Genomic DNA, 16,797 nt, shown 5'->3' with positions numbered 1-16,797 from the left:
ACTATAGTACTTAGAATTAATAAACATTTATGTAAATATTGATGAATAAATAAATTTTCTTTTAAAATGTTTAGTAAATTTCCTACTTCACCATCTTATCTGGCTCTCATCTCCCCTTTAATAGTAGCACCACTTCACTGGATGATCTGAGCTGTTCTGTTCTGTTTTTTTTTTTTTTTTTTTTGAATATATGGTCTGAATTATTTACTGTTTAGTGCTAGGTGGAAACATCTCCTTACCGGGAAGTGAGTTCAGGTCGTGAAAAATAGAAAGCAGAGAGAAAAGAACTCATGAGATTTAAATATTTACTTACTCCACTAAGCCTGGAATGTAAGGCTTCCCACAGTCAGCCTCCAATTTATCTTTCCTAATTTATTCCCATCCCATGTTCAGGCACACTGCACTACTTGTTCCTTATGCTTTTCTACTCCATGCTGCTACTCAGTGCTGTGTCTGCTTTTTCAACAATCTTCTGCCCAGATCTTCTTATTTGATAAGTACGCCACTGTCCTGATTTGCTCAAATGCCATCCACCCCATCTTTTCCTGATCATAGCCTCAGCTACAAGTCATTCTCTTTCTTTTTTGAATTCCATGGCATTCACCCATACCCTTTGAGTGGTCCTTGTGTTTCTGCCTCATAATGGAGCCATGTTCTCTCTTTCTAAACTGAGAGTTCTCCAACAGTAGCAGGCTCTTTGCTCCATGATAACATTTTCCCCAGTACCAAAGCGAGGGGTTTCCACACAGTAGATCCTTGGACATTGCACAGATGTTGGCACAAAAACATTTGGAATCACCTTCAGAATTTTTAATCGGCAACATAAGAAGCCACATTATATACCTTATTTGTTTACCAGAAACATTTTTACCTAGCTTAAAAATTCCTTATTTTCACAATACTTCAATTTCAGTAGATTTACTTTTTTCCTGAAAACCAGGGTCCCCTTAATTTACAAAGATTTGCCACCTTTAATGATATTCATGGAGCGTTTTTGAGTGGGGCAACATTGTTAAATTAGCATTTTAGCTTTCAAAGGAGCCCACGGCACAGATGACCCTGCTGCTATGTAGAGGACGGCATGTTCAAAGGCCTGCTCTTTCATTTAAAAACATGCCTTACTGTTTTGTATGTATAATCTGCGTGTGTTGGAACTCTGTTTCCAAATCTGTCCACTGGCAACTAGGTGACCCTCTTTAGAAGCAAGCTTATTGGCCTCTAAAAATGCAGAGAAATATAAGACCCTAAGTTTTCATGGTCAAGATAAACCCTTTGCCAGGTAGAAATAGTTTTATTAACTCAGAGCCAAATTTCTAAAGCCTTCGTGTCTCTCAAATACCAGCTTTAAAATGATTTATAAAGTTTTAAAAGTAATTTTTATTGCTTATAAACAATTTTGAAAACACAGGCTAAGGGTAGGAGAAAATGACATATAACCCAAAGATAATAACTGTGAATATTTTGGCATATCTTCTGTTGTTTCTTTTTTATTCCTCCCAATCCTCCCCAAAATAATTAATTTTTATTATCATATATTTTCTCTCAATATTTATCACAGTAGTCCTCTTTCATTTATACATAAACAAGTGGTTTTACATAATAGCTCCTATATGCCCCTATGGATAGGGCCAATAAATCCCACTCATAACCTGCAGACCTAACTTCAACAGAACAATGTTTTACTTGATTATTTATTTGTTTGTCAGTAATAATAATCAAATGGCAATGAAGAAGTAAATGGAAGGATTTTTCAGGTTGTTATAGATGGCCTTTGTTCCTGCTTTTGCTGTCTAATATCGTGCATGAATATTCCTTTCCCCAGCAGCAAAACTCCTGGGAAAACTCCTGCCTTTTGGTTTCCAGCGTCTTTCCTTTCAGCACCATTACATTGCTCTGTACAAAATTGAAATGCTCAATAAATGGTGTTGACAGACTGGCTGTCCATTAAGTTTCCAAATCCTGTAGTGTTTGTTGCTAATTCACTATCCTTGTTCGAAGGCACAGTGAATTCTATAAAGCACCGTAAATAGCCAGTTTTATTCATCTAAGTTTCATTTTAGGCAGATAATGTCAAATTAGATTTTTTTAAAAAAAAAAAAAACAACCTTGATTTGTGTCTTGTAAACAAGGCTTCCATATTCCTGCCTTGGTTTTGTCTTTGGAAAGTCCTCTGAAAGTGTAGGCAAAATGGGGAAGAGGCAAAAAGATATATAATATTTAAATTTTGAAACTCTTTGAATATATCAATGGCAGTATAATTGTCCAACACTTTGTAGTTACATTAGAAAATAACTGTTGTTTTGTAACTAGAAATTGGTCAGGAAATAACTTCTATTCTTTAAGGTCTTGGGGGATCAGGAAATATCCTCAGGACATATTAAAGCCGGTGTGTCAGGTGATTTGAGTATTTTGAAGCAGTAAACACTCAAAAGTAGCTTTGGTAAACTTGGTTTCATCTTTATGTGTAGTCTTAAAATAATCTCTACCTCCTACATGTCACTATGTTAAAAATATTTCAGTTTAAATTTTTTTTTCCTGATGAGATAATAAAGATTTCTGTCTTCTTTGTGAGGCTTTTTTAGAACTTAAAAAAACCCATTGTCTCTACAGTATTTTCAAACAACACTTGGCTAGGATTTAGAGCTATATCTTTGACCTGTGCTTTATGAAGAATTTTCATTATTAAGTCCTATAGACTGAATAATATGTTAATATTTAACATATTAAAATTCACATATTAAAATTTATTTAAAAATAAATGCATAATGTTTGCTTTTTAAACTGCAATTGTAAAAGCATGTTCTTGGTTTTCAGTGATAAAGTAGACTACCATTTAATGTTAGCATGCTGTTGAAAGTAGCCCTTTCATATGTTATTGGGAGAGTCAAACTTTAAGTGTAACATGGAATCCCATTTGTGGTGCAGGAATCCACGAACTGAGTAGGTGATTTGTCTCCTTCCTGTGCACGTGTACCTATATGAATATACAGCCTTTAATGACATCTCTTTCAGATTCATTCCTGAATCACCTCGTTGGTTATACTCCCAGGGTCGACTGAGTGAGGCTGAAGAGGCGCTGTACCTCATTGCCAAGAGGAACCGCAAACTCAAGTGCACATTCTCACTAACACACCCAGCCAACAGGAGCTGCAGGGAGACTGGAAGTTTCCTGGACCTGTTTCGTTACCGGGTCCTCTTAGGACACACTTTGATCCTGATGTTCATCTGGTAATTATACTAAGGCGTGTTCTGTTGCTCTTTAAGGTTGCTCGAGGTTCTCTTGATATCCTGCTCTTTCTTCAGGGTACAGGGATTTTACCTCTTTTGTTAGCTTGAGGTTGTTTTCACAACAGCAAGGCTCCTGATCTTTAGCGCCTGGTTTTCTGCTTGCGCAGCCCCATCTTTCTCAAGCAGCAGATGATAGTGCCTGATGGGCAGGTCCACTGAGCTTGAGTAAGTAGACATCAGAAGCACATCTTTGCTTTAGAGGTATTTATCATAAATACTTAAGCCTTCCTGCCCCTTCCGCGGCAAAAAAGGAAAGAAAGCAAATAAGCATGGTAGAAATAGAAGAGTTTTTAAATAGGACTTTAAAAATACTTACCTTTGGCGCTGGCATCAAGCAGTTTGCTAGCATATTCTGATTGTGGTGCTCCATGCTGCATTTTCTGTGGCACTCCCACTCGCTAACTCACTGAGGTGGGCTAAATATGATCCCTTGTACAGATGGGACCCCAGGAGTTTGAAGTGATGAACCCTAAGCTACATATGTAAATCAGTGATTGAACTGACGAGCACTTTCTGAACCTGATTTTTCCGGTTGTTTAGCTTATTCCCACCTGCCTTTTAAAATGCTCTAGGCGTGAGTGTAAGTTGCATTCAGCAGTTCAAGATGGTTTCATTTAAAGAAAGAAGTTGTAGAAAGAGGAGAAATGGATGGGTGCATACAATTTGTGGATTGCACATGTGTTTTGATATTGTACATACTGCTAATGTGCCCTAAGTGTTATCTGGGCAAAATCATACCTACTAGCCTAAAGGACTGTTGTGCTGTGGCTTATATGTATTTGCCATGAAGCCTGCATGGAACCCCACATTTCATGCAGGGATAAAGGAAAGTGATTTTATATGAAAGTGATCTTATGTATAAAGCTACAAAGAATAGTAGCTTTAGAATAAGAAGGTGCAAAGATGTTTTTCTGTATCGTATACTCTTTTTCTACCCAAGCAGTGGCTGCCACCTGTATGGTTGGGGGCCATGTTAACCAACTGCTGCTTTCCCCCACAGAACCATCACAGCACTAGGAATATCACAGATGCATAATAAATGTTGAGGCTTGGAGGCATGGAGATTAAGAAAACCGTTGAAAGCCAAACCTGACAACACAACATAGGAGCTGCTAATTTGAGGTTCTACCCATTCAAAAGCAAATACTTACAAAGTATGTTCAGGTACTTAGGGCTCCATAAAACTTTACATTTGCATATCACATAGACAGTGAGTCAACCTCTGCCTTGGAGGAACCACCTACTTGTTGCAGATTATTCACTATTTTTATTTTTTTCCCCATGTATATTAACTTCTGGGTTCTGGCCTTCAATGGATAAACAAACAAACCCTAGACTTAGGGACAGGGAGACTGTCCCTGTTCATTTTATTTCTTACACAGCCAAATAAACTTCTTCCCTGAGGCTGAGAATGTTAAAACATGTGATAATAGAGACAGTCACTCCACATATTGCCGTTCTTTTTGAAGATGCTATAAAATTCTAAAATCTTCTCTGTGGATCTGTCATTTAAGAAAGCCTTAACTGGGGATTCAAATTATACCTCTGTGTTAAAGATCTGTTTCTTTGGTTATTTTCCACAATAGTGCCTTTTAAAATAGTTCTTTGATGCTCTAAATATACAGTTAAATATTACGCAAGCATTTTACATTTTGTTTGGGGGACATAAAGAGGATTGAAATGATTTTAATAGCTATAATTATGGATCCCAATGACCAACTCTGTGATGAAGGCAACTTGCAGAGCAGAAGCCCAGCCCTGGGGACAATGGGGCTTCCATGCTTTATGCTCTCCCCGTTCTCTCTCACCACCAGCTGGGAACTAAATTCCACTATTGTCCTGAACTGGCTTGTCTGTTCTTGCCCTGACTTGATACTGTCACAGCTTGATTTAAATAGGGGTGTCTCTGTGTGTGTGTGTGTGTGTGTGTGTGTGTGTGTGTCTGGAATTTCTATTGTAAATGCAGAACAGACACAGAAAACTGACTGGGAAACAGCATTATGTAAATGCTGTTTCTGCAGGTGTAAAGGATTTTAAAAACATTTTAGAAAACTGCATGGATTTAAATTTATTTTGCCTTCTGCTTTCATGCAAGATACCTGGGAGACAGTGAGAACAGACAATGCAGTGTCACCTTGCATCCTTACATGTGATGTCCTGGCTACAATCCTGCCCGTTGTCCTTGGTGTATGAGTAACACTTCATCTCAGTAAGAAGTCATGCATAATACTTCTGGCTCATTTGCTAGGGAGGGATGAACTTCTGCTTCTGGCTTATTTGCTAGGGAGGGCTGGACTACTAACCACTCCAGCTTGAGGGTCCCTCCTCTTTACATCTCTCTCTCCTTACATTACCACAGCCTGGGGTACTTGGCCCACTTCTGAGATTAAGCAGAGATGGAAATAAAACTTTCCCTTTCCTGATTGATCTCATTATAGCCACAGCTCATTAGACTTTCTCTAAGGAAAACTAAAGGGAAGCAAATGAGAACGTCCCCTTAATAAACACTGATCAAACTGCGTTGCAAAAGCATAAAACCTGATGAACTTAACAAAGCTTCGGTGTTTTACTGCTTGTATAGAAATTTGTGGTTTACCAAACATATTCATATTTTTGTAAAGCCCAGTTTCAGGGTTTTATTTTTGTTCATTCTATTCTATTTTGTTTTGTTTGATTTTAATGATGCAGTTTCCTAGGCATAGACGTTCCTACTACCACCATTACTGTGTTTGAGGAAGCCCTGATTTGGATCTTTAGGTTGGCACTTGGCTTCCTCAGCTCTTTAGTTCCTGGATTGTAGGAGAGAGGCTTGGTGCCTAGCACAATGCCTGCCACCCAAGAGGAGCTCCCTGTTTGTTTCAGGAACAGTGTCCATAAATAAATTAATGGCTTTTTAAGTGACCCTTCCTCGGTTGTTCCTCCTAGAAGATCCTGCCTTTGCTGTGACCTTTAACTTTTCTTTCCTGTTCTGGGAGTCTGTAGCATGTGCACCTGCTGAATGCAGGATGGGGTTAAAATCTGCAATGGGAAGTGTCTGGATCATTGGGGATTGGAGTGCCAGTCATTTTGGGCCTGCAGGTGACCCACTGAAGATCCAGTCACTTCTCAGCTCATGTTCTGAAGGCCATCTTCTGTTGGCTTTCTCCATGGGAGTTCTTTTCTAGAATCATTTCAATAATATTACAACTGTCTGTAACAAGTGTTCCATAAATTGTTGCCTTAAATAAAGAATAGGGTCATTGTGTTCTATTAATTGCAGAAATGCTTGCTGAAAGCGCATGCAATGTCTTTCCTCTTTAAGGGGCTGGCCATCCATTTGATTTATATAACATATAGACATAGCTCAAATTATTTCCAAGCCCCCATAATTTTTTTATTTTTTCCTAGTGTTGAAATTTAGATTAAAATAGAAAAATTAGTAGGAGAGACAAGCTTATTGCTTGCAGCAGATCAGGCAATTATATTGAACCAATATTTGAATCTTCTCTGGCAAATTCTTATGTACTTTTCTGTTGTCCTTCTTGTCTTTTACCTCCTGGTCCTTTGACTCCCAATTGCAGGTTTGTGTGCAGCTTGGTGTATTATGGCCTAACTCTGAGTGCGGGTGATCTAGGTGGAAGTATTTATGCCAACCTGGCCCTGTCTGGCCTCATAGAGATTCCATCTTACCCTCTCTGTATCTACTTGATTAACCAAAAATGGTGAGTAAGTGTGGATGAATATGAAGTGCACCATAGAGAATGCACACACACACGTATGCCCTCTGATACACATGCATATCTATATGGTGTTGTCTTTGTATGCAGTATCAGCTGATTGCTCTGTGGTGATTAGAGTTTCTTTCCATCTAAAAACAGTTAGAATTCATTTCTTAGTGCAGGATTTCTTGAATTTCATGTTTACGAGTTTTTATATAGATTTCAATTCAATATTGAATATCGAAATCCAAGATAGTATTGAATATTACCATCAGAGGGTTTGTGAGTAGTCTGTATGTAATTTATTAGTCGCCAGAGATGAGATTATTAGTTCTGTGTAGATGAAACTCTATAAACCCAATTAACAATAAATATTTAGAAGTTCTTACAAGAAGACAAATAATTGAAGGAACTAGAAAGACTTTTCTTATCTTCTGTGGCCCATCTTACTTTGTTGAGGAGGCAGAAAATAAAACCTGCTTTTGCTACTCATTGTCAGTGGGAACAGTTTTGAGATAGATTTTAAACATTATTTTATAGAGCACCCTTTCCTCAATTTTTGAGATTGCTTCTGTTACTTAGTGCCTGACCAGGCCACCTAAAAATCCCATTCTGTATGAGCTGGGAATCAGTTGGATTATGCCATTTCTTTTTCTCCAGAAATCATCATTCCAGCCAAACTCAGAATTCCTTTGGCATTGTGCTTAATGCCCTTGTCATGAGGTTTTAGTCTAGAGTGTTTTGAAGGGCAGGTTTGGATTCTGTTAAATTGAAGGCTTGTCTCCCAGGGAGTGTTCCCAGTTGCCTCTGCTGATCCCTGTGGTAGAGGCTACAGCTTACTCTTACCATGATCCAAGAGCTGGATCAGGTATTGTATTCAGAAATCTTTCCCAGCACCCCCAGTTGTGCCAGATGCCTCTCCTCTGTGCTGCTCTAGCACCCTGTGCATACCTCTGGGGCCACTTAAAAGTGTTATAAGGAAGCCGTCCATGGGGGTGTCTTATGTGTCTTTGTATCCCTGGTGCTTGCCTAGCATGGTGTGTGTTACTTGAAAGGCCTTCCATATTGACTGTTAAATTAAGCAAAATGACCTGGAAAAGAAGACTCAAGACCTTCTTAGCACCACCCCGAGTTAGGATTGAAATCTGAAGCAGAGGGAAGGAATGCTACCTTTGTGACCAGGCAGACCTGAATTCAGATCTAGTGTTTGCCATGTGTTGGTTGTATGACTTTGACAAGTTTCTTCACTAAGCCTACCTTCGTACTTATCCTCAAACCAGGGATTGTAAAATTCACTGGCAAAATTATCAAAATTATTGAGGTTCCTAGTAAAAGTACCTAGCATGTTGTAAGCCCCTAGAAAAGGGAGACTTATTAATGTTAATATCTTTCTTCCAAGTCTAGGGCTTTTATTTGAAAATCGCTTCTCTCAACAAAGTATGAAATAACATTTCACCTATTTCTAACCCACTAACAAATTTTTTTCTGTGTGTATTTTTAAGAGAGAGACTTAAAAAAAATGCCAAAACTTTAAACTGCATAAAACCAGAAAAAATAACCAGAAAATAAAGGGAGCTGTCAGAATATTCTCCTTGTTTCAGTTTCATCTCTAAAAGATGGAGAATATAATAGTACATGCCTACAGGACTTTTATTAGGATTAAATAAGATAATGGATGGTAAACATTTAAAACAGTGTCTGAAACTTAGGACTTATGGAAATAGATAGAATGATACTATACCCTTTTCTCACACAAATCACTTAATCCTGCCATCTGGCAACTTTCCCTTTGTTTTATAGTGGTTATTTATTTTGAGTCCTAGTCAGTTTCCTATCAGTCACATTTGCCACTTATGCCTTAAGAGGAGATGAACATATATAATGAAACTGAAGATGTTTAAATAAGAAGGTTGGGAAGAAACAGATGAGTTTATAAGGTTCTTAAGAGAACTGTGTAATTTCTTTCTATTGTTTAGGTTTGGTCGGAAGCGAACATTATCAGCATTTCTGTGCCTAGGAGGACTGGCTTGTCTTATTGTAATGTTTCTTCCAGAAAAGAAAGGTATGCCTTTCAAATTTCTACAAGGGTTTTGAACAGTACTTTTATTACAATGAATCATAATATAGTGGAGAGATGACCATATGGCATGCTTCATTTCTGTGATTGCATATTGTTTAGCAATTGTGTGGGATACAATGGGCCAGATTCTTTCCTTTGCTTCAGCTATTCTCTGGGTGAGTAATGTGTGTAGAGGTGCACTATTAATTCTTTCAGGCTATTAAGCTACCATCTGGGGTGACTGAGATGTAGTTTTGGTGATGTTAGAGTTGTTTATTTGATGATGAGGAGGACCGATTAGTTCTTCACAGAAAGAAACTTCATCCAAGGTTGCAAATTGCACTTGTCATTACAGCCAACCATAAGAGTGCAGAGCAGAGCCACTGGTTCTCAAAGGTGGCTTTGGTACCCCTCAACATCTCCACCATGACTCTCAAGGAACTCCAACAACAAGAACAATGGGGATGGTATTCGCTGTTGGTGACACTGATGGTGTCACTGTTGGTGACAATGGATAGTCTCTTAGTCTTATATAAATGTCAAAACACCTAGTTAGGAAACTGATATTTTTATATGTGTGTAGCTTTGCTATGCAAACACAGCTTCAAGAAGGATCCCTTTAGCATTCTAATATAACCTGATTGCTGCCCCTGTGTAGACATTCTGTAGCTATTGCTGGTTTTCAATCTCTTTTTTCACTAGCACACCTGAGGTATGCCAGTGATTACCTTGGGAACTGTGTTTTTGGCTGTGATTTTCTAGAAGGAGGAGTGAGTCACAACAACTCTCTGATGCTGGAACATGTGATATAACAAGAGCCCTGTCTTAGGGGCTTTTGGATTTTGATAGGGTTCTGTTATGGAGCTTGCACTCCAGGTGGCAATCATTATGAGATGATTTGACGTAGAGTTTTGATAACTACTGGAAATGCATGAAGAATTCATTTTTTGTCAGAGTATATCAGATATTAAATAATCTTTTGGTAAATTGCTTCTTGTGGTTCATTTCTGCGTGTCTCATTAAAGACCCCAAGGCCGTGTGTTCTCCCTGTTTTATAACCCTCCAGTATATCTACTCTGCTGTTGATTGCCACGTGAGGTTCTATACCTTGAGCCTCGAGTGTAATTTGCTAACTACTTAGAGTTTACCCAATACTTATAACAGCTTTAAAGTGATTTTCATAGAATCATGGGAACTAGAGAACTGAGTAAATTTGCCCATTTTTTATTCTCTAAGCAAATGGGTGCCCCTGGTAATGCTAAGTAGAGGAGGAACTCCCCAGCTATTGCCCTGCCATAGACTTGTAGAACTAGGTGCTCAGTTTTGTTTGTCTTCTGGTAAGACAGTGATGGACTTCAAATCATTGTAGTTTTATATCCAGCAGATTTTGTTTTGCATAGGCACCTTGAGAATTCAGTTTTGTTTTTTTTTTTACCCTGCAATAGTCCAGCTTTCTGTTTATCGCCTCATAGAGAAAAACTTGTCACTAGTCCTATAAACACACCTGTAACCTATCACACCTTCATAAACCAGGCCAATTAATGTCTTTCCTCCCCTCCTACTTATTTGCACATTCCAGGTAACCTATCCCCTAGGACTCTACATGTGGCCCTTTCTTGAAATGATCTCTTCTTATAAATAACAAGACAAAAATCCATGGTGAAGGCGGATGTATGGTCTCCCCTCCAGACCAGCAAGTACCACTCTATTTAATTACAATCTGTTTTAAGAGAGCAGCTTGGACCCTTTGCTTATTGTGCCCCTTGGTGGACACTGAATAAGAAACAGCGTAGCAGAGTATCTTTGGCACTCCACGAATGTGCCTCAGGAGTATGTTACCTCTGTTATACTTAGAAAACATGGATGTATTGTCTATTTTTAACGATTTCTTAGCTGGGCATGGTGGCTCACGCCTGTAATCCCAGCACTTTAGAGGCTGAGGCGGGTGGATCACCTAAGGTCAGGAGTTTGAGACCAGCCTGGCCAACATGGTGAAACCCCATCTCTACTAAAAATACAAAAATTAGTCGGGCATGGTGGCAGGTGCCTGTAATCCTAGCTACTAGGGAGGCTGAGGCAGGAGAATCACTTGAACCCAGGAGGTGGAGGTTGCAGTGAGCCTAGATGGTGCCATTGCATTCCAGCCTGGGCGACAAGAGCAAAATTCTGTCTCAATTAAAAAAAAAAAAGATTTCCAGGGAAATTATTTCTATTTTTAATATTTCTATTTAATTTTAATAAATAATTTCTATAATTAATAACCATTACTATTAAAATTATCCTCTTCCACTACCATTGAGCCCATTGTCTTTCATGTAATTCATCACTAGAGAGAGAATATATGGTCACCTTTTTTGTATAATCCTTTCTGTGCTTGCAAAGTCTTCCAGCTATGCCTGAATTTTCTCTTCTTTCAGATAAATATTAATTGTTATTTAAACTTTCTTTAAACCTTTTGTATTTACTCTTTAAAATATTTTGTTGACTTTTTTTAATCTCAAGTTTTTCAAAGGTTTAGGCTACTTTTATAAAAGTTCTAATAAGTACATATAAAGAAAATGACTTAGCAGTTTGAAAAATTCTGTAGCATCTTGTGTTGGTTTGGAGATTACTCATTTTCTGTTTACATTTTGTGTTCCTTTGCCCTCACTTTTCCTTACCAAACATGCCTTCAGTCTTGCCTTTCTGCCAACTCAGGTAACCCTCTACCCACCATTATTTTTTAGCACCTGTATTTGATTGTGGTTCTCTGTGTCAGAAGCATTTGTGGAGACTGTGACAATGTATCTCTAGAAGAGATAGCCAGTAAGCCAGAAAATAGATTGTTTGGCATTCCTCAGCCTTTGGTTTATAATTATTAGACAGAAGTGTCCTGCCCAGTATATATTTGCATGCTGGTTGGCATTGAAGTAAATGTTCTCCTCTGGGAGTAATATTAGCAGGTGGCCACTAATGTTTTTCCCAGATTAGTAATCAGACATTTTACCTGAACTCTGCTTGCGTGGAGGATTCTAATTAACCTTAGAACACTTGCTACCATTTATTAAGTGTTAATCAAGTGCTGGATTCTCTTTATATACAGAAGGTATTATATATTATCCCCATTTTATAAGGAAACAAAAGCTCAGATTGGTCAAGCAACACGTCCAAGGTTGCATAGCAAGTAAGTAGCACATCCGGGATTCAGATTCGTTCCGACTCTAAAGTCAGTCCTCTTTTGGGAATGTTGTTTTCTCAAACTCTTAGAGAGGTTTTTTTGTATGGTTTGTTTTGAGACAGGGTCTCACTCTGTTTCCCAGGCTGGACTGCAATGGTGTGGTCATAGCTCACTGCAGCCTTGACCTCTTGGGCTCAAGCAGTCTTACCACCTCAGTCTCCTGAGTAACTAGGACTACAGGCATATGCCAGCCATGCCAGGCTAATTTTTAAATTAAAAAAAAATTATTTTTGTAGGCTGGTCTGGAACTCCTGGTCTCAAGTGATTCTCCTGCCTTGGCCTCCCAAAGTGCTGGGATTATAGGCATGACCATTGTGCCTGGCCAGATAAGAGTTTTAGAACCAAAGTATTCATTGTAAATAATGAAGCTGAAGTCAGAGGATTAATGCTGCCTGACTAAAGCCAGTTCTTAACTCTTTAGTGTGCAGGCCTGATGGGAATTGGCCAGTGTTGAACCTGGGTTGTCAGAGTGGCATTGGGCTGTCATTGATGAGGATTATGGCAGTTGTGGTCCTGCCAGAGAATCTGAACAGTAGGAGATCATGGCATGATAAACATGGTTCTTAGTGAGGGAGTGTCCTTAGACTCAGCCCTAGTGGAACCTTCATATCTCATTTCTTTTCCTGACGTTGGTCTGCACATTTCTTTATTTGACTTCTCTAGTGTCTATGATACAAAAGATACTATTCGTAAACAAAATCTATTTCCTGGTCTCAAAGAGTTTACAATCTAATGAGAGTAATTAAGGATTCAAAAATAATAATAAAACACAGTACTATATGAGAATTGACAACAAAATGCTATGGGAACTTTAAGCTCAGTCCATGATAGTGATGAAGACCAGCTGACTTGCTTTAAACAACAATAGAACCAGACAAAATATGTATATATATAAGAAATGTTGATTTTCAGACATTGGACAACAGACTGCATAGGACAGGCAGTGATCCCTGAGAGGAGAAAATAAACAAAGTAGGCTCTGAAAATGCCCTAGCACATGGTTGCCAAACCACAGTGCAGGGAAGGGAAGCCAAACAAATCATAGCATTCTTACTAAATTGAAGAAACAGAAATTGAAGCTTGGGGAAGCCAAGATGTCTGGAATTTGTTGAGCAAAATACTGGAGAGTAGTAAGATACACAGAGGGAGAACTCCAGAGGTCTGCAGAAGAAACCTCCTAGTCTTTGATTTGAGCATGCATTTGAAGAAACTACTGAGGCCAGGGGGAGACCACCAGAAAGTGGCAGGCAGAACAATCCTTCGATTGTTGAATCCATGAATGTTTTGTGTTCTCTTCAGCCAGTTGCAGAGCATTGGATAGAGACATCCTAGGTCAAAGTCATTTTAGGAAAACTCTAGTTTTTTGTTTGTTTGTTTTGCCATAAAAGTGCTTAAAAACAAAACTCAGAAAGATCAGCTGATTCCAAGTAACTTAACTGCATCACGTAACAAAGACCAACAAGACTTAAAGGAACAATAAAGTCTAGCACCCCAAAAGATAACATTAACAAAAAAAAACATTGAGGTTGTAGCCTCCGCTCAAAATCACCAGGCATGCAAATAAGCAGGAAAATACCTCCCACAAGTAGAAGAAAAATCAATAGAAACAAAACCAAAAATACACAGATGATAGAATTAAGAGACAAGAATGTTAAAACAGCTATTATAAATGTACTCCATGTACTTAAGAATACAAGCAGAATACAAGCAGAGAGGCCAAAGGAAAGAAGAAGACACTTTCATCTAGAGATGAAACATATAATACATGAAAAAATGCAGTAGATGAGATTAGCAACAGGTTAAACACTAAACAGAAGAAAAGATCAGTTAAAGACATAAAAAAACTATACAACATGAAACAAAAAAAATTGAATAAAAAACCAACAAAACATCAGTGAGTTGTGGGACAATATTAAGTGACCTACATATGTGTAATATTAGTCTTAGAAGGAGGGGATAAAGAAAAAGTATTTGCAGAAATGCTCAAATGCTTTGCAAATTTGATAAAAACTATAAACACATAATAAGAAAGTATCAGTTCATCAAGAGGATAGAGCAGTCCTAACGGTCTATGTGTATACTTGCAATAAATTTATAGTACACAAAGCAAAAACATATAGAATTGAAAGGCAAAATAGACAAATCCAAGAAACACAAATACTTCAGTATCACTTTCTCAGTGATTGATAAAAAGGTAAACAGCAAATATAGACTTGAACAACCAATAGGACCTGAATTATAGGTCACTCTACCCTAAACCAATAGAATATGTATTCCATTTGAAGTGCACAGAGAACATTTGCCAAGAGAGACCATATTCTAGGCCATAAAATAAGTTTCAATCAGTTTAGAAGAATTGAAAATTTACAAAAACAAGTTAGTTGACCAGAGTAGAATTAAACTAAAAGTCACCAACAGAAAGATATCTGGAAGATCCTCAAATATATGGATATGGAACAACATCCTTCTAAAAACATGTGCATTGAAGAAAAAAATCACAAGGAAAACTGGAAAATATTTTCAATTGAACAGTAAAATATACTGTATCAGCCCGGCACAGTGGCTTATGCCTGTAATCCCAGCCCTTTGGGAGGCTGAGGTGGGCGGATCACTTGAAGTCAGGAGTTGGAGATCAGCCTGGCCAACATGGTGAAACCCTGTCTCTAATAAAAGTACAAAAATATTAGCCAGTCATGGTGGTGCACACCTGTAATCCCAGCTATTCGGGACGCTGAGGCAGGAGACTCCCTTGAACCCGGGAGGTGGAGGTTGCAGTGAGCCGAGATTGCACCACTGCACTCTAACCTGGGTGACAGAGTGAGACTATGTCTCAAAAAAATATGGAGTATACTATATCATAGTTTATGGGAGGCAAATAAAGTAATGCTTAGAGGGAAATGTATATAATTCTTTTAAGTATCAGAAAAAAATAAAGTTTTCGAATTAATGATCTAAGCTTCCAACTTAAGAAAGTAGATAACAAATTTTAAAAAAGAAGAGCTAATTAAGCACAATGCAAGCACAAGAAGAAAATAATAAATATAAAAGCAAAAATATCAATAGAATGAAAACAAAAACAATGGAGAAAAATCCTTAAGACCAATACAATTATTAAACCTCTAACCAAGATAATAAAGAGAAAAGAAAGAAGACACACATTACCAATATGTGGAATGAAAGAGGGGGCATCACTGTAGAACCTATAGGCATTAGTAAGGGAATATTATGAACATTTTTATGTCAATAAATTTCAACTTAGGTAAAATGGGCAAATTTCTTGAAAGATTACAAACTACCAAAGCTTACTTAAAAACATATGTACTAAATAGCACCATATGTACTAAAAAAAATTGAATTTGTGGTTAAAAACATTCCTACAAAGAGAATTCTAGGCCCAGATGGCTTTACTGGTGAATTCTATGAAACGCAAAAGAAATAGCATCAATTGTACACACTTTTCCAGAAAATAAAGAGGAGAGAATAACTCTCCCAACTTAGCCTCTAAGGGCCAGCAATTACTTTGGTACCTAAACCAAACAAAATAAAGGCATTGTAAGAAGAGAAAACTACAGATCAATCTCTCTCATTAATATAGATGTAAAAATCTTAAACAAAATATTAGCAAATTGAGTCCAGCACTGCATAAAAAAGACAATACATAATGACTAAGCGAGTTTTATCCCACAAATGCAAGGTTGGTTTAACATTTAAAAGCCAATTAGTGGCCAGGCACTTTGGCTTATGCCTGTAATCCTAGCACTTTGGGAGGCTGAGGCAGGCGGATCATGAGGTCAGGAATTTTCTTAACTTGATAAAGAGTATTAAGGGAAAACCTACAGTAAACATCACATTTACTGGTGAAAGATTGAATACTTATATTTTAAGGTCAGGAAAAAGGCCAGGATGTCCATTCTTACCATTTCTATGGAACATTATACAAAAAGTACTAGTGAATATAATAAAGCAATAAAAAGAAATTAAAGGGATTTAAAGTGGAACAGAAGTAAAACTGTCTTTATTCACTAGACTACATCATGATCACCTTCATAGAAAGTCCTAAGGAATATACAAAAAAGAAATCTGTAAGAATTAATAGATGAGCTTAGCAGAGTCATGTGATAAACAATTTTCTTTCTACATATTAGCAACAAACAGTTAAAACTGAAATAAACCAATGCCATTTATAATAAAATGAAAAATATGAAAAATTTAGGGATAAATTTTATGAAATATGTATATGACTACAAAAAACTTTAAAATGCTGATGAGAAAAATTAAAGAAGATGAACTAAATGAATTGGTAATAGTAATAATAATAAATAAATAGATTACCATGCTTATGGACCAGAAGATATTAAGATATCAGCACTCCCCAAACTGATTTATCTTCATTCAGTGTGATATCAGTAAAATTTCCAGCAGTCTTCTTTTAGTGATAGAAATTGACAAGTTAATACTGAAACTCTTTTTTTTTTTGAGACGGAGTCTTGCTCTGTCATGCCCAAGCTGGAGTCCAGTGGCGCAATCTCGGCTCA

The 16,797-nt window shown here is 37.6% G+C and overlaps 1 protein-coding gene across 3 annotated transcripts in view; it reads left to right on the top strand.

Moving 5' to 3' along the window:
* Positions 1 to 16,797, top strand: part of SLC22A15 (solute carrier family 22 member 15) — a 90,213-nt gene that overhangs the window by 51,500 nt on the left and 21,916 nt on the right. For all 3 annotated transcript variants that reach the window (XM_002810376.5, XM_009245846.4, XM_054529095.2), the window contains 3 exons: positions 3,013 to 3,228; positions 6,849 to 6,989; positions 8,963 to 9,048. In XM_002810376.5, the coding sequence (XP_002810422.1) occupies positions 3,013 to 3,228; positions 6,849 to 6,989; positions 8,963 to 9,048 (443 nt within the window). The remainder of the gene's footprint in view (positions 1 to 3,012; positions 3,229 to 6,848; positions 6,990 to 8,962; positions 9,049 to 16,797) is intronic.

The sequence above is a fragment of the Pongo abelii genome, chromosome 1 (genome assembly GCF_028885655.2).
Source record: "Pongo abelii isolate AG06213 chromosome 1, NHGRI_mPonAbe1-v2.0_pri, whole genome shotgun sequence".
Classification (NCBI taxonomy): domain Eukaryota; kingdom Metazoa; phylum Chordata; class Mammalia; order Primates; family Hominidae; genus Pongo; species Pongo abelii.
Note: the sequence above shows the minus strand (reverse complement) of the source record. Positions and strands in the feature narration are given on the sequence as shown.